The sequence below is a fragment of the Fringilla coelebs genome (assembly GCF_963513975.1).
Source record: "Fringilla coelebs genome assembly, chromosome: 7".
Classification (NCBI taxonomy): Eukaryota; Metazoa; Chordata; class Aves; order Passeriformes; family Fringillidae; genus Fringilla; species Fringilla coelebs.
In genome coordinates, this window is record NC_140035.1 from 12315572 (window position 1) to 12340861 (window position 25290).

Here is a 25290-nt window from a genome sequence, read left to right on the forward strand (position 1 = left end):
ACTCCCAGTAATCCCATGGAGAGGAATCAGGTGATAAAAATTGTTATTATAATCACAGTCTAAACATCATTGCAGAAGAGAAAGAGCACAAGCCATCACCAACTATCTTCTCCCTACAGAGTGAATGTTTAAAGTCAAAACTATTCACGTTATTAAATATTTCAGGGATAATAATTAACAAGATACATGAAGAATGATTCCAGCAAACATTTCAATACTTTCAAAGAGTTAAAAAAAAAAAAAGACAAATAAATGGTTAACTCCACTCTAACACCTATCAACAGAGCTGACTCCAGTCAGCTGAATACCAGGTCAGGATTTCTGACAATAAATTGACAAATATTGTGCCTAGTTTGAAGACACTCTTATAGTCACTAAACATCAGTAACAACACACAATCAGACCTGATGAATGATTCATAATGTCTGGTTTTAATCTACATGTTGGCTTTACTCAGCTACATCTGTCACTGAAGTAAGACATTTGCTATTTTAGTTATTTTTAACACTCTTTCAATATGTAATTTATGTGAAATTACTGAATGTCTATATCTAAAAAAAGCAATAAAGTAAAAGTATTTTTAGGATGGCACAGCTCAAAGTACCAATGCATACAGAGCATCTGTAATGCCTTGTAATTTTCAGAAATTAAACTCTGTTTCAGCAGGAAAAAAATACTTTTGAGGATTGAAGAACTTTAAAAAATATGTTATACAGCCCCATCAAATTCTTACTGCATATAATTTGCTTTGTTCTGATAATGTTATAGCAAAACCTAATTTTCATAGGCAGCTAGAAAATAATGTATCATTTTCAGTACATTCTTCAAGATAAACAGATATTGCTATAAAGTCTGCTTTTTTCATAACTTACAGGTGTTCCTGGAGCTACCCTGGACACTATTACCGGCATCTTCTGATCATATCCACCCTTTAAAAACAAATTAAATTAGTAAGAAACCCCAAATGTCAGAAAATAACCTTAATAAACATAAAAGGAATAGATGTACTGTTACCTTTACATTGAAGCCAAACCTTCCATTTTCATCTGGTTTCATTCTGATCATAACAAGATTGTCATGGGGGACACCACCATTGGGCTAATAGACAAAAGTTATATTATGTCAGTATATATTTTTCTCACAGTTAGATTTTGAGTATATTGTATTTAATAATTCTGCAATTTCTTTATCAAATAATTGCTCCTGGACATTTGAGAATATATCAGTCAAGAACACAAACACCTTGCGTTTGCATAAAAGGGAAAAATTACAGGTTTAAGAGTCTTGGACGTAACTAATTTTAAGGCCTGTTCTGTCAAAGTAAGCTCAAAGTAAGAAAGAATATTAGAAAAGACTAACTGGCTTCAAAACTCTAATAAAAACAGCATACCAAATGGAAATTTCTTAAATTCATTTTAAGTAAGACCACAGTGTAGAGCTGAAATAAGAATGTAATACAATGAAAAGGAAGATAATTGAAGATGTCCTTTTGTTTCTATTAACTGCAATATGCCATTAGTAAGCAAGGAAACACTGGTTCCCTATCCCTTACTCCATTTCCAGTCCAGTGGAGTATGAGGTGTGACACATGCTCTGCACTGATTCACCTCTGAAAAGTTTAGCTGCTTTCTTCTTGATTTTATTTGGATGACAACAACAGTGTTAAAGGAAACACCAATAAACTGAGGAATACTAGCTACCTTTTTAGTCTGAAAAAAACCAACTTAATGACATTGAAGTGATTTTTAGCTGGTTCCCATCTATATTTATTTTACAGACTGAACATTGGCTAGTGTTTCTATAGTTCCTATAGTGAGAATGCAAAGTAATAAAGAAATGTGTTTCAAGGAAGTTTTCAATGTTACCAGTTACAGCAAAGCAGAAGACTCATACTCGGAAAAATACACAACAAACTTATAAAAGCAAGTATTTTTATATGTTAGAAAGTTCAGAACCTGGAGTTTCACTAGGCTAAAGAAGTCTGCACAACTTGGCTCATTAGAAGTTAACTCAGCTGCAGGTGTCTTCCATTTTTGATTAAAACAAAATTCACCAAATGCATTCAAAGTAATGAAAAAGTGAAAAATTTGGGCAAGTAATGGCACAAGAGAGATTAATGAAAAGGGTCTCAGGAAGCCTGATCATATGCCAATCATTTCAGCCTATGCTCACTGGTGTGGGAGATCAGACAGAATGAACATCAACCAAGTGCTCACCTGCAGCATTTGGCAGCTTTTGTGCCACTGCATTCCCCAGACAGAAAGGAAATGCTGACTTCCTGCTTTAAGATGCTATTTTGAGCAGAAGTTTATAATGCAAGTCCGCAGAGAGGACTGTATGCCATCTTTAATGTGTTTGACTGAAGGGATTTTGACCACACCTGCTTTCAAGTACTTTCAAGTACTTCTGACATTCTCAGACTGGACACTTAGGGATTGCAGATGGAGTAAAAAGTTGTCATTCCCCAATGTGTCCTACTACCTTTCAACACAGACCCTCCATACATGCAACAAACAAAGGAAATTCAACAGCTTTAAGAAGTCAAAATGGTGAGGGGTATTCTCTAAAACATTTGAGATGGAACAGCAGAAGACTTCAGCAGTGCAGGAATGTGAATTCTAGTCAGAAAAGCAATTTTGAAACTAAACAACATTCCAAAAATTTCAGTCATGCTATGTTCCTTCTTCTGCAATCCCCAAAATAAAGAGTCATCAGCAGACCAAATTAGATGTTCAATTACAGCAGTGCACTGCCTTCAGCGAGACTGTGTAAATGTGTCCCACTGGAGCACAGCGAACAATCACACTGACAATGCACAGAGAAAAAACAATCTCATTCACACAACTGTGTTGGTTTTGCTGAACTAAAAGGAGTTAAAAAAACAAGTGAAAGTTATTCTTGCAATTTGGTAAAGATAATTGAATACAGGGCAGAAAAACTTGATGACTAAAGTAGTGTTATCTTTCAAAACTTTAATGTGTACTTTAATGTGACTCAGGTAAGCACTGCCTGAAGACAAAGCTGTTACAAATTCTGCTTCATTATTTAATTATAACAAAAAAATGTACAACATTCCCAAAATACTCAAAAATTTAAAACTTCCACTTTTGAGTTTTTATTAAAACTCCAGCTATGAAATGAAACAAGGGCTCTATGGAAATCTTAACTTTGTTGTAAGGCCTGAGAGAACAGAACACCATAATTTTACAGTTCAGGATGCAAAAATAACCAAACTAAGGCATTTCTAAATATCAGTTTGGGGAGGTGACTCATAACTTTGAATGCCTGAGGCTGACAAAACTGTTTACACAGTATTTGCTACATCTGGATGTTTTCCCATCCTCCAACACATTTCTTGTCCTATTTACTGTTCACACCGGTATTAAAATCTAGAACCACTGGAAAACTTCTGGAAGGACAAAAATCACAAAAGTGATCCGGGAGATCTCTCCTCAGTCAGACAATCAACTGACTATATTACTCATCTCACACATGCTTGATTATGGAAAAAGAACTTCTGCTCATATTTTTCGATTTGCTATCACAGGCCTCTTGATACTCTCTTGGAAATTCTGATGAGAAATGCAACCACAGGCTCAAGAAGCTTCTCCTGATAAAACTACTTTAGAAGCTGGTAGGCATTTTCAGGTTTAGCTTTTTAGCTAAAGCTAGATTAAACACCTGCAATGTCTTCTTTAAAATTGATGGCAAATGACTTCTCAAAGAGGAGGTTAGGCAGAAATTTCTGCATGTGCTGAAAAACTAATGCTCAAAAGGTTTGCATGACCATCCCAATGTAGTGATTTGTTGTCAATTGACAAAGCACTACTCCAGCATCGAGAGTAAAACCAGCAGGAGCCAGTGAAGGGACAGTAATGCTGCAAGGTAATGCACAAACACAGCAGCTCTGAAATGCTTCTGAACCAAGCTCATGTAAAACAGGACCATCAATCTGACAAAAAGCAGAATGGTTCAACTGGATCAAAAAACTTACGGTGGATTTTTCAGGTGACGCAGGAACATCAAACGTTTCATTAATATGGTTATCCAGTTCTTGCTGTGAGTGTGAATGATGAATTTGGTTCCAACTGTTCTTTTTAAATTGTTTGGGTGGTAACGCTGGAGGCTGCCCATCTATAGGAGTCTCTTGAGATCTAAATACCGAAACAAAAATATGAAGTGGAACAACCATGAGATATTGACAGTTCTTTGAGGGTTGCAAATAAACTGAAAATATTAGAAGAAACTCAAACGTTTGAGAGATGGTTACCTGAATGTATTTTTAGAACCTCAAAAATGTAGTGCAGTAGAATATATTGGCAGCTTATGTTTGCACCTGTTGCAGCATTTTTCTCGACAAGTAACTGTACACAGAACTAGCAAGTTCATCTTTTGCCTATGACCTTCTTAAAAATGGTTTTAGCATGCTTAACCCATTACTTCTGATCTGCAAGCACTCCTTCGTAGATCAATAAAAACGTTCTCTGTTTTTGTATAATATGGCGAATTTCCTTTTATTAGTCCTCTTGGAATAAAAGCTTAACTGTGTAATTTGTATTACATAAATATATGATTCATCTTTCATTATATGGATTTATATTTAAGAATTAAGAAGAACATTTGGAAAGGCTCAAAAGGGCAGCGAGCTCACAGCTCCCTTAACTTGGTTTGAATGCCAGTTCCTAAATACCAGCAGGATATGTCGTCGTCCTCCACAAGCACCCCATTAGAAGGTGCTATTAAGTCATTTAACGATTTCAGACAACAGCCCACTGATAGCAAATCCATAAACCATCAAGAATGAACTTACAGGTTACAGCTAAATCTAAAGAGAACGTTACCACCAAAAATAGGGGTGTCTGTTCTTTCACCCACATCCCTGGCTGCTTCCTTGAAGAACTGGTCCTCCTCCCTTGGCTAAGGCAGCTTACACCAAGCAACCAAAACCACTTTTTGGACAAGTCTGGGTCCTCTGGTTTATCTCAGGGTTGGCTACCATGCAAAAAGGGAAGGACACTCCCAGAGGCAAAAGGAAGACATTGCTCCTTTCATTATCAGCAAGCTATAGTGGTAACTCATCACATAACTCCCTCCAAAACACACAGGTAGCCACATGAGCAGCTCTACTGTATTTGGTAGTCTCGCCTCAGTGAACTGTTAGCAGTGCAAGACTCTCAGTATGAGACTGCACAAGGTTTCAAGTTGCTGCAAATCTGAAAACCTAAGGCACACATCAAACTCCATACCATAAAATTTGTCTCTATGCAATTCACGAAAGGCAGATCCCAGATACATGTTCAAAAATAAAAATCTCAGCAAAGTGGAGTATACTGATTTAAAAAAAAAAAAAAGATGAACCTTTTTCAAAAAGCATGAAAACTGGAAAATAGAACACTTCATTTTGAAATGCCAAACATTTTCTGCTTCAGTTTTAAAAAAATTAGTCAATATTCTTAGAAAACAAAACTGGTAACATTTTTGTCAGTGTATGAAAGAAGACAGCACATTCTAAAAGATCCCAACAATATTTTTCTCTATTTTTCTGCTTTATTTCAACTTTCAGAAAATATTTTTTTCATGAAGTGTTACAAGAAAAAAAAACGCACTAATTATTCAGTCTGATGTCTGAAGAACCTTATGTTCAAAACACAGTTGGGAAGAAAAATAGTATTTCTTAACACTTTTCAGCGCAACTAACAGAAAAAAGAGCACATTTCATTTTTCAAGATAAGCAGCTTTTCTAAATTCATTTTTGTGGAGAGAAAAATATGATGATTGTCAACATTTGCAAAACAAATCTGCAAGGCAGCTATAAACTATTTAGACATCGACTTACAAAGGTCACCCAGAGATTTTTAGCAGCCTATGCATTCATTCATTCAAGTCTGGCCAGCACAGACTACTCAGTCTTTTAAGTTATGTATTTTCCTGAAAACAATTACTCCTGAGAGTTGTAAACCAAAGAAAAAAAGGAACAGAAAACATGAATAGAAACACAAAAGAAGTTACTCTGATAAAAGCAGAAGATGGATCTGATGTTTGACTAGATGTCTGTACATACATGTCAACAAACACAAGTAAATTCCTACCGAACACACAAACTTAAAGAAAAGATTTGAAAAGTTACTTAAATGAGCATTTTACAAGCAGCAATGCAAGTTCTGTAATACATTAGCATAATGAATTGTGAGAACTAACAATCAAGCCTCGGGCATAAACTTCAGTGCTTTATATTTGCCCAGTCAGCTTTGAATTTCCTTATGAATGCTCAGACAATGGCAGTGAAAGCAGCCTATTTTGCAGGCAAAGCAGCTCTCTGTTACTGAATTCAGCAATTTACATAATAATAAAATAACATACAAACCCTGGCACTGGCAAGCTCTGGGTATTTTTGTTACAGATATCCGGTCTGATCTTTTTAATATATTTAGCAAAAGTTCCATACACACCCCCATAAATTTATTAAACTAAACACTTACCACGTGCTTTTGGAATTTGAGGTTATAATTAGCTAAGGGGACTATAAGCACTATCTCTCCATTTAGTGTTGAATAGGATGTGCAGATGGAGAAAAGATGTGCAATTAAAGGTTATATTAGCTGAGCTATAATATCCTTCTGAACTGCATGGAAACTGTTAATTTCTTTTGCTATGTTGATTCCAAACTCAAAACGATCACCAAACCTATTGCCAGTCAGGTTAGCCCCTCTTTTTCACACAAATAAATTTGATCAATAAATAAGAGTTTCTGACAAATTAGTACATGGAGTACTCAAATATTTTCAGCCAGAAAGGTCAAATTGATTAAGAAATAGCTTTTTGGACTGTAGAACAGTATAGTTTAAAATTACACAGCTGCTATGAACTTCACGTCAGCTATTTTCCTTCATAAACGGCAAATCTTGAATCAATAACATCAGCTTAAACCTTCAAAAGACCTTAATGGGATTCATATATTTTTGAAAGTCAATGTCCTCATTCTAGAGATCTAGAGATCTAGAGATCTATGCCGGAATATTAAATTTTAGTTTTAAGCTTCTGACAAGACGAAAAAAAACCCAAAAATGGAACCCCTAACACTTATTGATGGAAGAACAATACTTTTTCTGCTTGGGCATAAAAAGTGCAAAAACATGAAAAAACACCTATAGTTGTACAAAACCACTTCCTCTCTTTCTAAGACTCATTTCTATGGTGACTTATGCAAGAAACCAAGTACTAAATAAACAAATCCTAAGAATACTCGGGAAAATCTTGTACCACTTCAAGTAAAGGCATATGAATAAAAGAGAGTATTTAATAATTGTGCTTTCTTCACTGTATCATTGTGTCATTCAGTAAGGGTTTCTCATAACTGACTTCAGTTGGAAGTCTTAGAACAGAAGGAACCTGACCCTGTGTGGCCTTTGGACAACAAAACTCTAATATGAGAAAAGATTCACAACTGTTCCAGTTCTGAGAGACCTTTGGCATGTGAATATGTTAAAAAGTCCAGCAAAAAAAGGAGAATTTACATGACTAGGTCAAATTAATACTACATAACCCTGAAAGTTAAGTAACTAGCTGATGGCCAATTTGTAACTGTTGTAGCTATTGTAAAAAGCATCAGGTGCTATTTTATAAAACTTTTAAAATTTTGTATTCTATTTCCCTACTAAAAATTTCAGAGAGTTGTTAAAACTGAAAATACAGTCGGTCTAAGCAAGTTTTTAAAACTGTGTTTAAATAGCTTTCCAGAGTAATTTTTCCTGAGATATACCATTTGTTTATAAACATGTAATTAGGTATGTGCTGCTTTACAGTTCTCAATTTAAACCATTTGTACAATTTCCCTGCTAACAGAGATCATTATACAAAACGAGGAGGGCATATCTGGCATTACATGTTCAGCTATACTAAGAGGGTACCATGCCAGTGATAAAATGGTATATATTGAAATATTTTTTCCAATAATCTGTACTCTGAACACAATTTATTGAGTATTTCAGTATCTTTGAATAACTCAATGGGGTTTTTTGCTTGTCTTCCTTCTGGACCCAATACAGAATAATAGTTTTTATTTTGTCCATTGTATCCTATGGTAAGTAAGCTTACAGTATAAAGAACATTCAGCATTCAAAAAAAAAAGCCTGACAGTGTCAGCTTAAAAAAGTAAACTCTAACAATATACCAAATACACCACAATGTCTAAAAGCCCGGGTGACAAAAAGGTATTTTGGCTACATCGTTTGTAAAGCTCACTTCTGTGCCTTGACAAAAAGCAACATTTCCAAACTTGTCGGAATTAAAACTTTTCTTCAATTCTATCAAAACCCCAACTTTTGGTTCCACATCCAGACACTGATGGTCACATATCAGCAAACCCACAGCTTGGGTTGGTGGGGATGGTATTGTAATCCTGAAGGTGGAATATGTCAGACACAGGTGTTCAGTTCTGTATCATCTAGCCCTTTCTCACAGTAAGACCTACACTAATTCCCCTAAATAACAACCACTTTTTATTAGATTGCCTGGCTCTCCCTGACCCCACATTCAACAATAAATTCTTCAAGGCCAAGATCTCTGACTTCTCTTCAGCAGCCCTGCATGCCCCAGTGGCTTGGTAAGAGCAGAACTTACGGGGATGATTCCAGTATGATGCTGTTGGCCTGCGTGGAGGATGGAGATCTGTGATTTACAAATACTTCACTGGGGGAGGTGTGAACCACATGATCCACTAAATGTCCGACTGATGAGGGTCGTAACCGGGCTCCTTCTTGAGTGAAGGCAGAGTTGCGACTAAGAGGGAAAGCAGAGCAGTGCAATGTGACAATAATAACAACAATATTATTATTAATCTACATTTCTGATACCACCCACTAAAATGGGATGCTAAAAAAACTATTTCCTCTCAGTGCAAGCACATGTTCATACACATATTTTTATTAAAATTTCAAAAATAACTGAAACAATTACATTGTCAAATCAACATGGTTTTCATTTTTTATGTGTTCAAAAATTGTTTTAATAAACACTAAGGGCTATTTAAAAAAAATAATTATACTTTTAATTAAAGAAGCCTGAAACCCTTATGCGCCAATGAACAAGCTGACAGCCTAGTCAACAAGAAGAAAAATGGATTCCTAAGAAGACAAATTGTGACTCTGTTCATGGCAGTACTTAACCCGAATTAAGATGAACAATTTATCCCCTGCATCTTCCCCTAGAAGAATCGTAAGCTTTGCACTTAGAGTCTCATAATTTCTGGAATCCAGTATTTTCCCATTTGAAAACTAGCATGATGATATTAAAATTCTTTTAAACATGCATGATTAAGTTTGTTATGCTTTAAGCATCATTATTACACAAATTTCCAGTAATTCTTAAATGCTACAGGTATTTACAACATTGATCTTGTGAATATTATGCTGTAGAATCTTAAAATCTTGTCGTTTATGTAATACAAAATTGAATAATGCTGATTCTTAAGCAAGTTTCAGCACACTGAGAAAATTGGTCACCCTCCAAAAGAAATCATGAATGTGTTTTCACTAACTTAAAACAGAAGGCTCTATCATATGAAGAGTGAACATTGAAAGAAAGGCAGAAAAATTGAGAGGAATAAACCTGCAAGGATTTCCAATAAAGTAATTTTCCCCAATGTTTAAAAAAGTGGTATCAAATGAAATAAATTATATATTAAAATTTCACATAGATTTTATCATCAGGGTATTTTTTAAACCAAATTAGTAACTTAGTTTTAACTGTGCTTGAGAAACCTCAAACTCTCAAATTTAGGGTAGTGTGATACATCCTACGCTTTTTATAGGTCAAATGAGAAGCACCTAAATCTCACGCCTAAAAAATCTTTTTTTGAATCCGAAGCTAAGTGTTACAGAGAATCATTCAGCACACATTTTTTGAAGCTATTTGCCTACATAACTCATGAATCCCTTTATTACACAAGTAGGTCACTCAGAGGTAAAGAGTCACTTGCAGGGAGAGAAGATTTGATGCTACTCACTGATTTGGGGTTCCAGGTGGAGACCGTGACGGGAGGCTCTGTGTTTCCAACCTATCATCAGACAGTGAGTTCCTACTGACTACTTCCCAATCCATCCCACTCATTACTTTCCGTGCCAAGGGTTTACTGGGGGATCTAGAAGAAGAAAGTCAAATGACTAACCAAAAATTGTATGATGTAAGAACAAAATTATATAAAACTCACCACAATGAAACTAATGTTCTATCACAGGAAACCAAATGATATGTAAGAAAGGAAACATAATAATGCAAAGCTGTATTTACATGGGCAGTTCTGTATTTTCTCCCTCTACTGTACTTCACTTAATGTACTTAGAAAAAAATGCCATTGAAATAGAAATAAACTACTGTTGGCTGTGAGGGAGACAGGCAAGACAGAATCCGAACTCACTAGACTTTTAATGCCTCAAAGACAATCTGACTCAAACAGCATAATCACTGAAAGACCTGAACTTAATAAATGTAAAACAAAACAAAACAAATAAACAAGTAAAAAAATCCCCTCTAAGTAACACAACTGTTTAGCCACCTCCAGAAAAATAAAGCAGCAAAAACATCATGCCAAAATACTCCCAAAGATTCTGAAGAACTGAAAGTGAGGCAATCAACAACATGGCAACAGACTTACAAAGTTCTGTTTAGACATCAGGGATTTCCATCAAGACCACATGCTTTCTCCCAGAATGTGCCTTGTCACTTGCCGGGCAGATACAATAATATTATTGAACTATTTAAGCTTCTTTGTGGGTAATAGAACTTCATCTGGTTTTGTGCCAGTAATGTCCTTCAGGGTAAAGGTCATTCTCAGCAGTGCTTTTATACAAAAGGAATTCTGTTTTCTACTTGTTGCCCTCTATTGACATTATCAAAACTTTTTCTTCCCATTCTCTGGATGCCTACAATCTCCTGCTGTTGCTTTCACCTCTTTCTTAAGCACGAATGAAACCATACTTATAATCTCTCATGAAATACGTTTCCCTTTTATACTGGAAAGCAGCAAATGAATCATCTGTGGTTGCTTTTTTCTTAGCATTGCATTGGATGGTTCAGCCATCCTGCAACTAAAAACACACCCAGACTTTTGCAGTTTGTTGTTTTCAACTGAAAATTCTTCACCTAACAACAAAAATACTTTAGAACAATCCATACATGTCCTGTACATTTTGTGTTACTAGGTTTTGACTTCTACTGCTTTCATGGTGCTACATAGTTCAGATTTCTCATCTATCATTATCAACCCTCTCTAGTTCCAGTGACACTTCAATCTTTTGTGACATAATAATTTCATTTCTATTTGCCTTCATATTCTATCACTAAATTCTCCAGCTTTGCACAATGAGGTGTCAACTTACTATTGTATGAGCAGCTCCGTACACCCGTATCAAAAAATAATTTCTGCCTTCACTGTCCTTGTGACACATGGAACTGTTAATCTTTGTCTTTGTTACTGGTTTACTGAAAGACTGACTCCAGAAAGAAGGAACTTTAAGAAATTAAGGAACTACCTGCACACAAACTACATCCTCTGAAAATGGGAAACTTGCTAGCAAATATATTTTTGCTTCTCAGAGAACTTAATGCAAGTCACCACCTTGAGCAGATAATATTGTCCTCAACATTATCAAAAAATCTACAACAATAACCAATCAAGTATGATATTGAATAAGTTTCATAGACAGAAATAAGTAAGATGCCAATACTGCTTTGTACTGATGGAGTGGTGGTGTTCTTGTGGAGGGTTTTTCATTTTTACCCCAGCAAGCATTTCTAAACATGTACTGCATTCTGCTTTACTGCTCTAAAGTCTTACTGAGTAATAGTTGACAAATTTCAGGCAGTTAAGCAAGATGGGCTATTCTAAATAATACTATTTCACGTGTTATTTCATCTGGGGAAAAAAATCATTGATATTTGAAAAGAGGGAAATATCAATTAATTCCACCGAAGAAGCACATCCAGTTTCTTAGCATGCTTCACTATATTTAAGGAATATTAATTTGATTTGAAAAATAATTAGCGTGGTATCAGATCAATTAAACCAAAATTCCAATTTCTGTAATTTGCTTTAAATGTGAGCAACTCAAACCACTTTGGTATCTTTCTTCACAAACACGTACATGCAAGCAGTTCTGAACAGGTAAAGGAACATGAAACTGAAATAGCAGAACTGAGATGCGTGTCTGATTCTAGCCTTTCGTTATTCTTTTATTGATCAGGGCTCTGATCAGCTGGACCCTGCTGACACTTAATCATGTGTTTGCAGCCAGCAGATGAGCACCAAGAGCCCGCTCTGCCAAGAGGTGGATTCTACTACCAGCCAAAGAAGAGTCTGAGGGAAAAATGCAGAAGAATGTAATACAACCAATGCTGAATTAGGTCAGTACAGGACTGCAGATACAGTATCTACTGACAGACATGTAAAGGCAATTACTGAACCTCATTTACCTTTTGTGAAAAAGCAACAAATGGAATGTAGGAAAGTTGGAAGTGGGGCTTTTCTTTATGTAACACGCAACAACAGTATAAGTGTACCATCCTTGCCTGTGTGAAACTAGATAAATTACAAAGAGAGACTGAGGAGCATACAGGGTGGGGAAAAAAATCCAAGTTTTTCCAACAGTTACATTTTTGACTGCTGAAAAACCCTCAGTACTTTGTATCTTAAGCTAAAGTTTGTAACTATGTTTATGTAAACTTCCTCAATCGATACAACAAAGGAACACAACTCCAAAATGAGCAAAGCATTACCGTCTTCCCAATGAAAACATCCAATGTCAAGAAAACACTCACCTTTTATTGTGGATAGGGTCTGATCTTTCAGAAGATCACCTTACCACCATGACAAACAGCTGCAGTGTTTATCACCAAAGCTTCGTCTCAATTATTTTATTAACAGCTCTAACCTCAGAGTCCCCACCCACTCGTGTTTGTTGCCCCAATTTCCTGTCTCTGCAGAAATTTCAAAGAAAAAATTACCACACTGCAGAACTGAACTTCTTAGTGCTGTGCCAATTTTAGTTCTCCTGTCAACACTTCTAAATCCAACAATAAGGGGTTTTTTTAATTAACGTCTAAGATTTGTTGTGAAATATACCTACAAATTTGTCCTCTATCTCTGACTTCTAACAATATTGAAATAATTTTCTCGCACCAGAGTGCAGCTGATGAGAAGGGAAAGGAGAACTAACACGCATAAAACTTTGAAATTTTTGAATTTTAAATTTCACCTCTGTCTGCTCAGCCTGGATGCTTCTATTGCACCCAGCACAGGGCATTGATAGTTTACTGAATAAGCTGTTTTCAGATTTAATTTTGGTGTACCTGCAGAGACATTGCTAAAAGTTGGAAGCAGTCCCATCTATTTGAGTAGCAACAGAAACTGAATACCTTACCTGCCCTCAAGTCTTATGAGCTGCAACTGTACAGCAAATATAAAAAATAAACCCAAATACTCAAAACTGAGTAGCAGGGATGAAATTACATAATGCAACTAAAAAAACCTGTGACATTATATTAGCTCAGCTACAGTACAGAAAAGCCTTCAAATACAGAATTTGTTTGGCTGAAGGGCTAAAATCTTGCAGAAGCTGGGAAAGAACAAAGGTGTTTTTTTGGACAGTGGGAATTTAAAAAATAATTTCTGTCCCAAAACCAAACAAAACCTGAAGCCACAGCCTTGTTTTGTATTTTGACAAGAGTACAGGGAACACATTTCTCAGTAAAAGTGACAAATACTGCTGCAGTCCAAGAGAGTAAAACTATATACAAATCTGCAAGGTACATCACACAAATGACATATGCAATTTAAAGCACCTGAGAAGTTATTTAATAGACCTGAATAAGTGCATAATTGAAGCAAGATTGAATTTTTTGGAACACAGACTCCAATTTATGATAGGGAGTTTGCAGATACAAATGACTGACAACCTCTCACTCAAACTCCCTGTTCTCAGCCCCCCGTGCACACCAGAACTAAGCAGCCTTAGATTATTTTGCAAGGAGTTTAAGACAAAGCAGTGTCCTTTAAGAATTCTCTCAATTCATTACTTGGTTGAACTTTTTTTACTCTTATTATCTACTTTTATTAAGTTTCTGGGAATTCTTAAGGGGTTTCATGGACTGTGAATATCCTGTAATAAACGAGGCCAAGAGAACAGCAGTAATGAAAATGATAAAAAAACCCTCAAAACCTAAAACCAAACAAAAAACCAAAACACCCATAAAAATCCTAAACAACTGCAGCAACAGTCTCCTGAATGCTGAACTGAGTGCTGCATGAAGATTAAGAAAACAGCGCCTACATAATGTATGAGATTTATTACATAATATATCCTTCACAGCAATAGCTCCATGTTTAAAGGTTAAATGTAAAGGTTTCTACAATTTAGAAAAAAAAAATCCTTCAGCTAATTTTTAAATAAAATCCTGAGAACAAACAGCTGAGCCTGCTTCCTGTAAATTAAAATTGCTTGTTTTATTTAACTGGCTGTTAAAAAATTTTATTTCCCTGTCTCGTGCTCTGCACCCATGTTTCACTCAGTGTGTAAAGTCCAGAGCAGCTAGTCATTACTTGTGGCAATCAACATTTCCCAACTTAGAGCAAACAGATCACTCTAGTAACATCTCAGTGCTATCCTCTATGTTCATTTTTCTTCCCATTAAATAATTCAAAGGTTTGCTTAGACAGCATTAGTTCAAATAAGGCAGTTTCTAATTAGGTATTGTTAAGAAATCCAAGCATAAATCTGGATAACTCTACAAAAAACCACCAAAAATATTTCTTTAACTTATCTTGAATTGATTTTCTTATGCAATAATAATAAAAGCAACAGCAATTATTTAAACTCATGTGCCCACCTAATTCTCAAGAAAGACCCTGAAAAGCCACCAAAAGAATCCCACTGCCTGAGATCTTAAAAAGCTGTTCAATGCTACCATGACTTTGCCTGATAAAGACACACCGTGAAAAAGAAAGGCAGGTTACAGGAATAAATCCCACACTATAGCTGAAATATCTTAGAAAACAAAATTTATCCTCTGTATGAATACAAAAGGGCTGACATCTACTCAGCCTGTCAACCTGAGATGCAAATGTTTAGAAGACAAAGAATTAATGTTCTTAAATTAAGTTTCTTGAACAACACTGTGTTCTAGAAGCATCTTCTCTTTCAAGCTTTTTTCACTCTTGAAAATATTAAAGGTCTTTAAAATTGAAAAAAATTAATTGCACACTGTCACGAGGAAGACAGAAGAAGCAGCTGATTTGTTAAAAACCTTTTGAGATGTATTTGTTACAATACACCATTATTTCATTTCACTGATATGAATATATATGCCTCATACAACAATCCTTAACACTTCTTAGAAACTCAAAGTATGTCGGTAAATGCTCTATTTCTTAATAAAAAGGCAACAATGGAAAATAAAATTCCTGAGGATGGAAGAGTCAAGCATATTATTAACTAAAAGAAGCCAAGATTTATGAAAATAAGAGCGGTTCCAGCCATGGCTTTTGATTTTATTGACTTCATCCATTTTATCAAACTATATTTTATAAACTACAAGTGACCCCCAGCAGCACTTGCTGGGTTTTGCTGCAAAGGGAAGAGTGCCATCTACTGCATAAGAGTTACTGAAATTATAAAAATATTCCTCACAACAAACTATCAGCTCTCCTCCACTCTCTTGACTTGTGGGGAATTGCCAAGTTTAGAGTGCAACAAGAAAAACACTTTTTAACTGATTCACAACTGTCATTTAGTGAAGTAAAGCTCACCTGTCACACTGTTGAGTCTCCCAAGTACTAAAAAAAGTTGCTTCAAGTACAAACCTAAAATTCACTCACATTCCCAAAGCAAATTAAATGGAGTAAAAAACAGTTTTACACAGAAAAAAAAATGGTTTTATAAAATCTTCTTGTTGAACCAGCATGCCACAGCATTTCTGCCCCCCAAACCTAGTATGGAGCTATCTATGGTGGGCTGAGCTAAAACCCAAATTAGATTCTAATGCACAGAACAGGGAAAGAAAGGGTGGAGACAGGGAAGGAAATCAAGGCAGAATTCACCAATGCTCTTAGAAACAGTGTCTGCAGGCACCTGGCAAATGGCAGGCACTTTGCTGGTTTTACTACTGGAAGTCTCCTAGCGAAAATTTGAAGTCTGGAGCTCCTTAAGGGGCAAAAAGACATCTTGGATCTTGGTAGAAGTAGAACCATAAAAAAGGACAGACCCCCCCCCCCTTCCCACAAAGATTCTATTCATGATCAGAGCAAACTGCCAGGCGGATGTAGCAGGTGCTTTACTATGGAAAACAGCATCATAATTTCTGAAGAAATAACTAAACTTATGTCTTGAATCTTTTATTGTAATCACAAAACTGCTCAGGAGCCTGGAATAAAATTAAGTTATATATTCATGATTAGCCAATTACTCTGTGACCAAATACCTTCAGAAGCAGCCCACTTTTCATAGTAAAATGCCTCACAGAGACTACAATAATAAAGCTGCTCTCACGAGTAAGACTCACTGTACTTATTTCTAAAGAAAATACACATGTACAGTTGCAAGATATTATTACAGACAGAAACACCCATTAACTCAGTATTTTAATAGAGTCTTTTAACAGCAGGAGACCATTCTTTGTAATAAAAACAGCACAGAGAGCTAATACAGGTAACAACAAACTATGTACACTGAAGGCTATCCTGAGTTTTTAAAATATATAAAAGGGAAAATATTAAGGAATGCAAACTACTTACCTTGCAAATACCCTGTCTTTATTTGCTCTTTCTTTACCATACTGCACAGATTGGACCTCTGTTCTCCCACTAGAAAGCAAAACAAAATCAAACCAGCTAAATCCAACATGATTAAATAACAATTTCTTTTTTACAATTGAACCATCTCAACAAAATGCCTAAATTCTGTTTTCAGTCATGCTCAAGCAATTGCCCTACCTTAAGTACAGCATAACCTTAGAAAGCATTTGGTAGAAATGTAGGTTCTCTTTCCAAATAATTTTAGATGCAACAAAAGCTTTCCCTTCTGCTTGCTTTTTTATCCAAAGCAATAAGAAATCTCTGCTTGGATATTTGAGTAACGTTTAATAATATTTTCTGTTATAGCCACTGTCAAAAACTTACAGCATCTCTTGCATACTCCTCCTAAACTATTCCCTGAATTGCTAGTAACTTAGTTGCTACTTAGTTTAGCAAAATACCACAAAAAATTACTCGATAAGCACACCAGGATTGTATTCTTCTACGCAACTTGTCAAAACTAAGTTTAGATCTTGGAACTTGCTGATTTTTCATATAAGAAGAGATGTCTTGTGTCAAATCAAAGATTCTTTATAATAATTTCTCTTCTAGAAAAAACCCCAAATTTTAAGTACCTATCAGCACCTAAGAATTGATGACAAGATACCAGCAACACTCACTCTTGTAGCCACTTCTCCATTAATAACTTCAGAACAAGCACTGAGTCTCCTACAGGGATATTTACATAATGAAACCAAAGAATCAGCTATTTCCACCTTCATATTACAGAACAACTGGATGTGTGAAGACCTGAGAAACAGGTCAGCTGGAATCTCATGAAGTTCAGTGAAGGAAAATGCAAAGACTTGCAGCTGAGGAGGAATAACCCCATGCACAGGCTGAGTGTCAACTGGCTGGAGAGCAGGTTTGCCCAGTGCAGGTGAGAGCACATCTGGAATGCTTGGTGGAGTTCCAGAGCTCCACAAGTCAAGCAAAGGGCCACAAAGACAGCTAAGGGTAGGCAGCATCTGATGGATAGGGAAAGGCAGAGAGAGCTGGGACTGTTCAGCCTCAGGAAGAGAAGGCTCAGAAGGATAAAATGCCAGAAAGGGAAAGTAAAAAATACAGCCAGATGCTTCTTAAGGGAGTCCAGAGACAGGACAAGAGGCAATCAGCACAAAGTGAAATACGAGACATCTTAGGGCAGGCAGCAAGGACCAGGCAACACAACAACAGCCTCATCACCCACCAAGACAAAAGAAAGTTTTTACTTTGAAGATAGTTTAACACTGAACCAGGTTGCTCAGAGATGGTGCAGTTTTCCTCCTTGGAGACATTCAAAACCCGGCTGATTATGCTCCTAGGCAACATGCTACAGTGGACCCTGTTAGAACAGGGCATTGGACTCAACAATGTCCAGAGCTGCCCTCCAACCTCTGCCATGCTGTGAATCCAGGAAATTTCTCTTTCCAAACCTGCTGCCAACTAAATTGCTGGGGTTACACATTTTAAACTCCAACAAGCAGTAAGCTGGCTGTATTTGCCTCCATTCCTTTCAAATAACTCTATCATTCTATTTGTCCTTCTATAACCGCTACTAATAATTGATTTAAGGTTTTCAGAAAATTCTCCTACTCTTTTCTTTCTCTTTTTGGGCACTGAACTTGATCTACTATTTTATTGCCTATTCACCCCTCATTGTGAAACACCATCAAAACCTTTTACTGTTGATTTCAGATTTTGCTACAAAACTCTGTATCATTTCAGTGGTAACTTCTCTCCATTGTGAAAAAGGAACCCACTTGTTTTCCATCTGGTTAAAAGAAATCCTAATACACAGTAAAACTCTTCATGTTTTTTCATGAGTATTTGGTGAGGAATACTATAAGAACCACTTAAAAAAATCCAATGACAGTGTACAGAAGTCACCTTTGCTCACTAACAGTCTTCTAGATCCCTCATGGAAGCTTTACTAAAAAAAAAATCCTAAAGATTCTTTAACATTTGTAGTATTTTAGACCAATGGAAATAGGTTATGTAACAATTCAATAGTTCAACAATGTCATATCCTCAATTTCTTTCAGTAGTGGAGATAATTCTGTCTAGACCTGTCAGTTCTGTATTTTACTGACTCCTTTTGATCATACAGATGTTGGCTAGAAGTCTCTAGTCCAATCTCCTGCTAACACTAGGTCACCTCTGGCCATGGCTTTGTCTAGCTGACTTTTGAAAGCCTCCACTAACAGAGAACCCACAGCCAGTCCACATAACTTGCTCCAGCAACACACCTCTAAAAAAAAACCAAACACTTTGCCTTATGTCCACCCAGAATCTTCATAGTGAAATCTCACCTGCCTTCGTGGTGAAATATCACCTGCCTGTTACCAAGCACCTCTGGGTCCATCAGTACTGACATTACCCTTGAAGTAGCTTTAGGATTGCTGCTGAATTCCTCCATAGCTTTGTCTTCACGAGATTAAGCAAGCCTAGTGCCCTCAACCTCTCTTTGTGGGCCATGTTATTTCTCTTACGCTGCCTCTCAACAAGCTCTCAAACTACCTGCAGAAATTCCAGCCTTTGGCTGTTCCAGCAACTTTAATGACCTTCCTCGTTTTTATGCAGTTTCCCTTTTCATCTTATGTTAAGGTCAATGTCCTCATCAAAGAGCTATTCTGTAAAAGTAACCACAATGATTCAGATTCAAAATCCTTACAGAAGTGAAAAGACTCCCTGAAATTCTCTACAGCAACATTGAGTCAAGTCTCAAACACTGTTCAGGATCACAGTATGCTGTTTCTCAAATGAGCACTGTGAATGCTGGTCAAAAACAGATGCTATAAACAGTTAGCCACTGAATTACTTTCCTCTTTATACATTTATGCAATTCACAAGTGTGACAGAAATAGCCTGTTATTCTGTTTTCTAGCTTTTCATCATGTCCCTTTGTACGTCACAGACACTACTGCCATTCTAGATGGATGATTAGTAGCAGCTCTGTTATTCTCTGTTTCAGGCATGATTTAAACCACTGGCATTCTGCATTACTTGCAGAGACAGTTAATTCAGTCACTGAACAGAGCTGGTTTTTTTTAATAAAAAGTATAAACCAGCAAAACCCAAAACCACCCACTCCAGCATTACAGGATTATAGATGCTCCACAGTCATTCAGTGCACCTCCAAGCTTTTTGCCTACTATTTTAAGTTCATCCTTAAAGGTTATGGATTTAATTTCCTCCTCATTTTCTAAAGCTCTGGGTTTGATACAGAGCATGTATGTCCTTTGTTTTCACCTAATTCCCTATTTGTATACATGTAGATAAGTGGGCTTTCCTTGTACAAGCTTCTTTTCAGTGATTTGTATTTGGTATTTATTTAGGTCTGTTTTGTTGCTGTTGCTGCATGCAGTATCTGAGACTCAACAGTTTTCAAAAAGACCATGTCAAAGACTTTAAAGTTTTGAGACAACATTTTTAAGATGAACATAACCGAGCAGGAGAACAGGCCAAGAAATGCAGCTTGGGAGACAATCTCAGAGCACTAGTGCAATAATGACCTCTAATAATGTACTAATTGTATTTTCAAGCTATCTTAAAAAAATTAGTGACATTTGAAACTTAGGCCAACAGGGAAGGGGAACAGTTGCAGGATTCAAAACCTACTTGAATTATGTTTTAATGTAGATTCTAGATAATTCCCTGTGTTTATTGATGAGCTCACTAATATTTTTTCCCATATATTTCAAATCAGCACTTACCAGTACCGGAACTTGGAACCCAAAGTGAAATAATGTGCAAAAAAGTTCTTCTGAGGTGGGAGTGGTCTGTCCAAACGGAAGAACGTGTGATGCTCAACGCAAGCTTTCCACAAATTCTTACATGCTCGGTAATTCACCATATTGAATCCCAGCAATGTTTCTCTTGATTCATGCTAAAAAATGAGAAAAATGTATTTTAGATAAGATTATTCAAGTTCTTTTTGAAACTAATATTGTTGTGTTTGAGGTATTTTTTAAAAATAATCCTTTTTGAAGTGGGACTCTAATTTTCTATCAACTTTATGTACAACAAACCCTTCTGAAATACGTTTACTATTTCTTTAAAGAAATTTTTGGTTCCCCTGAGTTATTTTTGTTTTAAAAACAGTCTGCTCAAAGGTTAACAGTCTGTTTAGTTATATAGAAACAAGTCTAAAAGGTATGACCCAAACTACATGAAAAGAATTCCATGATGGGGAGCTCAAAGACAATGTACCTCTCTGTTCAAAACTACAGTTAAGATGAGTAATTGTCATGAACATGTGGCAGCTGGAGATTGGGAATAGGTATCGATCTCAAGAGCAACTGACAGTTCCTACTTCTAAATGATTCATTAGATTCCTGGGAAATGCAAGAAGCAAAATGGCAAATCAAGCTAAGCTACCCTGCCTGTTGAGAGAGCTTGATAAGAATCTCTGTAGGTCCAGAAATATCAGCAGCATTTTTCTTTCTCTTCACAGTACTAAATTCTCCCCAACATTTTGCACACCTTAACTGATTTAACTTAGTAGTAAAGTCCTTTTCCAAGTTAAGCTTTTGTTGGTCTGCTCATCTTCAGATCTGCTGAGAAACCAAGGCACAGAGACCTGCAATTCTTCCCCCAGTGTTGTATTCAGGAACAAGAACAACATAATTTTCAGCCACAGGACAAATTTAGGGCAAAGTAAAATGGATTTAAAACAAACAGCAAATTCTAACTACTTATTGATTAAATTTAAGAAATTATATTCAATAAACTAATTCCTGATATTTTAATTCTGTTACAAACATTACTTATATCTGTTTTTAATTTCCAAGTATTGCCAACTGTTCCCCGTATTTTTTAGACTTGTGAACAGAATGATTTAAAAATTAGAAATGAGAAATAAGATAACAGAAATTCAGCCCATTACCTATGCAGTTATAAAAGGCTTTATCAACAATATAAAAGTCAAACAATATAAACAAGGTAGATTACTATTCTGCAAGAGAGCAACTATGTATAATTATGGACTTCATATTGGCCATATCATTATGGCCTTCATCCGGTAAAGGATGAAGCAGGTAAAATTTTAGATTCTAACAACAAGTAATCATGAGGTAGCAAATTTTCATGTTCTGTCAGCCTTTTAAACAGTTGGAAAAGAAAATGTGACAAGTTACATGAGCTGGTGATCATGCATTTTAATGTCATTCAAAGTATTATAATTACGGGTTGGGGAAAAAAAACATAACCTGCTGTTTCCCCTAGTTTGTATTCCAGAAAACGAGCTGATCTGAATCTCATTCCACCATCTGATCAGTAGATCAGACATGAAGCATGAAGGAGGAGCTGGTATGGCAAGATGAGAAGGAGCTGCAGCAAGATCAACTTAATTGTAATGCAAGACGGCACTTTCACAGGAACTTGGTGTGCTAGAGCTTTAAAGGTACCTTAACAATACTTCTATTCACAGCTTTTAAAGCTTTCATTGCAGTGCGGGGAGAACTGATCCTCAAACCCTACCCTTCATCTCAATTACAGCTAGGACACATTGTTTAAGATAAAGAATAATATATGACATTGGCTCCGAAGTGCACTCATCCCTCCCCTATTCAGCCTTGAAGATTCTGTAATATTCCAATGTAACTTGGGTACTTGAAATTCATCTTAGCTGATAATTCTGGGGTGCAGAGAATTCTGGATTTAGAGAAAGGCTGCCCCTGTATTCCTTGGAAACAGCAGGCTTGAATCAATGTAGGCTCAGCACAGGACCCCAAGCTGACATTTGTAATATCCATGGTACTTCAGCTGAAAGCACATAAAGTAACAGGACAGTTATACAGCAGCCCTGCAGCCCAAGGAATGCTTTTATAGCACAAGGCTCCAGCAAGGTGCAGCATGCTCTATGGTCTGATAATGACATGCAGGCATTTCAGGGGGTTATGTCTGCTGAGATCAGTGTTAGACAGTGTCAGAGAGTCACAGCATGATTCTGCTCCAAAATTATTATCTTACTAATTGTGTCTGTGGTTTTTATTAAAGAGGGGAAAACAGTCTGCTTGCCATGGAGAGGAAGAGTGAAGCAGCTAGGATGCAATACTGGTAATGAAGATCTGGGCCCCAGCACAAAACTACAGTAAGACAAATAAAGGTAGGATATAGTGAAATCCAAGCCATTTTTGTGATTCCTATTAATAAAAATGCAAACCCAACAAAAAAGCAGACTGGATATTCATCCTCCTCTCACACAGAACAGCAGCTTGACTGGGGCCATTCATTCAAAGCCACCTTTGCCTGCCTAGAAACAGTGACTCCAGAGAACTGCTCCAATCTCTTGCTGCTCAGGAAAGAAACTGAATTGAAAAACTTACTCTCTAATGAGACCCTTTTATTTTGGCTGAACAAGGAAAAATCCCAGAAGAAAAAGCACAGAAATTCCCTACCCCATCACAGAGAGACAGAAAGACTTGTGCTTTATAATGGCAGATGCTCTCTACACTCAACATCTTCCAGAAATAGGGGGCAAATGTCCTGTGAAGGTTTAAATGCAGCAAATATACTTCTGCCAGCAGTATTTGCTCTTCATAAAAAAAGGCAATATACAAACTTTGATATGATTAGGCAGCAATCAAGTAGGCATCTAATGAATGCCAGTGCTACTTAAGATCAAGTCTGTACTTGGGCAGATAAGCCCATGCACCACCCTGTGATTTCAGACCAAGTTCTTTCCAAAAGTCAGTCAAAAAAAGTCAGACAAAATTCAAAGCACAAACTTCAGATACATAACCTATAATTAAAAAAAATAAAATCAAATCAATTATCTTGGCCCCTCACTGAAACCAGGTTTCAGTCTTAGCCAGAAACGTATCAGATTGTTTAGTTCCAGACTCAAGTAATTTTTCAATGGACATCTGCCTTCTAGAAGAGCAAAAGAAAATGTTGAACAGCTTCTTTGGCTGTCAAAGAATCAAGATCACAAAAACATGCTGGATGGCATTAAGAGCTTGATGCTGGCTATTGATATTACTACAGCCAAGGGTGCAACTAAATAGAACCAGAGAAGTTTAGGGAAACATCTAGAAAAACAAAACTACTGAATTATTCTTAAGCAGCTTCTAAACATTTAAGGGAAGCAGCATACAGAGCAGGCATACAGCAGCATACAGAAAGTAAGATACGATGGAAAAAATGCTATTGAAGTAATGGCTCAGGCTTCTAATGTTGGATGAAGAAGTCCTACATATAAAATACTTTTCCCCCACAAAATCATGAAATAACAATGGGGAAAAAACTTACTCCAGTGGATATATGCTCCAGCTATATGATTGTCAAAATACTCCACCAACTTCCACTCAAGATTGTATTATACTACCACTGGAAAATGACTGTGACATTCAACTGCTTCATCTCCTTTCATTTAAGTGATTTATTTAAGCACAGATATAATCTAATAAAAGTAGGCAAATAATTCTTTACTTATGTTGATGCCTTTAAGCTATGCCAAGTCAGCGAATAAATTTAATAGGCGATTATGAGATAAGGCACTTGCACTTTTGAGGACAGTTGCAATTAAAAGCCCTCAACACTTATTAGCAGTATTTGAAAAATATCTTTTCAGAATTATATAAAAGTGTACGTAGCCCTGTTGGGAAAAAATAAAACCAGTGGAAAATTCCTTTCCCAAGTCCACTAACTTAATATTCTACAGCATCTCAGCTTTGCATTCAAAAAAATGCAGTTTCTCAGATTTACAATTTGTTATATATTTACACACCAGTTTGAAATACATCATCAGCATACCATGAATGTATTTCCCCTGCCATATCATAAATAGGTGATTTAAAATATGCACTCAAAGCACTAGACCAGAGATATTTTACATACCAAATGTGCAATCACTGAGTCACTTCACCTAGTTTCTACTGCCTAAAGAGAGTCATTTAGGCTTCCTTTATTGTTAATGGGAGAGAAAACAAAAGCAAAAGGAAGAATATACCACCAGAGAACAACTTAATCCATCCTAAAACATACTTCCTTTTCAGGCGAGATGTTTCAGCCTTTGCATGTGATTATTGCAGAAGAAATGTAATGATGAGCCAAGTATCACGAATCAGAAAATATGTTCTTTTAACCTAACTGAAGCTGAATATAGGTGAGATGAATCTTATCCTATGAATCTAGTCAGGGAAAGTAACTCTGGAAACAATAATTTTAATATTAGCTGTGATTAAAAAATTAGTTTAAGTATGACTTCTTTGGAAGCCAAATTTGAGCTTTGATCTTAAGATATTCATGACTTGGAATAAGTGAAAATTAAGTTCTTGCCACCAGTTTTCATCTGATACACAGAGTTTAAAGAAAAACCCTATAAGGCTTTTTAATTTGTTGGCTTGGATGTCTTGGAAGAGAAATTACATTAATTATATAAACTACATTCTCATGCAAGTAACAATATGTAGAGTATTAAAAAGCAACAGAGAAATAAGATGGGAACGCTATCTTAGTATTAC

At 36.3% G+C, this 25290-nt stretch overlaps 1 protein-coding gene across 2 annotated transcripts in view; it reads right to left on the reverse strand.

Annotated features, from left to right (window-relative positions):
* PTPN4 (protein tyrosine phosphatase non-receptor type 4) overlaps positions 1-25290 on the reverse strand; it is a 108866-nt gene that overhangs the window by 20170 nt on the left and 63406 nt on the right. For both annotated transcript variants that reach the window (XR_014616323.1, XM_084209662.1), the window contains exons 12-18: positions 20539-20711; positions 16784-16852; positions 10004-10138; positions 8620-8778; positions 3995-4154; positions 1015-1098; positions 873-929 (exon numbers count right to left, since the gene is read on the reverse strand). Coding sequence is in view for 1 of the 2 variants with exons in the window: in XM_084209662.1 (XP_084065788.1) it covers positions 873-929; positions 1015-1098; positions 3995-4154; positions 8620-8778; positions 10004-10138; positions 16784-16852; positions 20539-20711 (837 nt within the window). In the remaining variant the exon portion in view is untranslated. The remainder of the gene's footprint in view (positions 1-872; positions 930-1014; positions 1099-3994; positions 4155-8619; positions 8779-10003; positions 10139-16783; positions 16853-20538; positions 20712-25290) is intronic.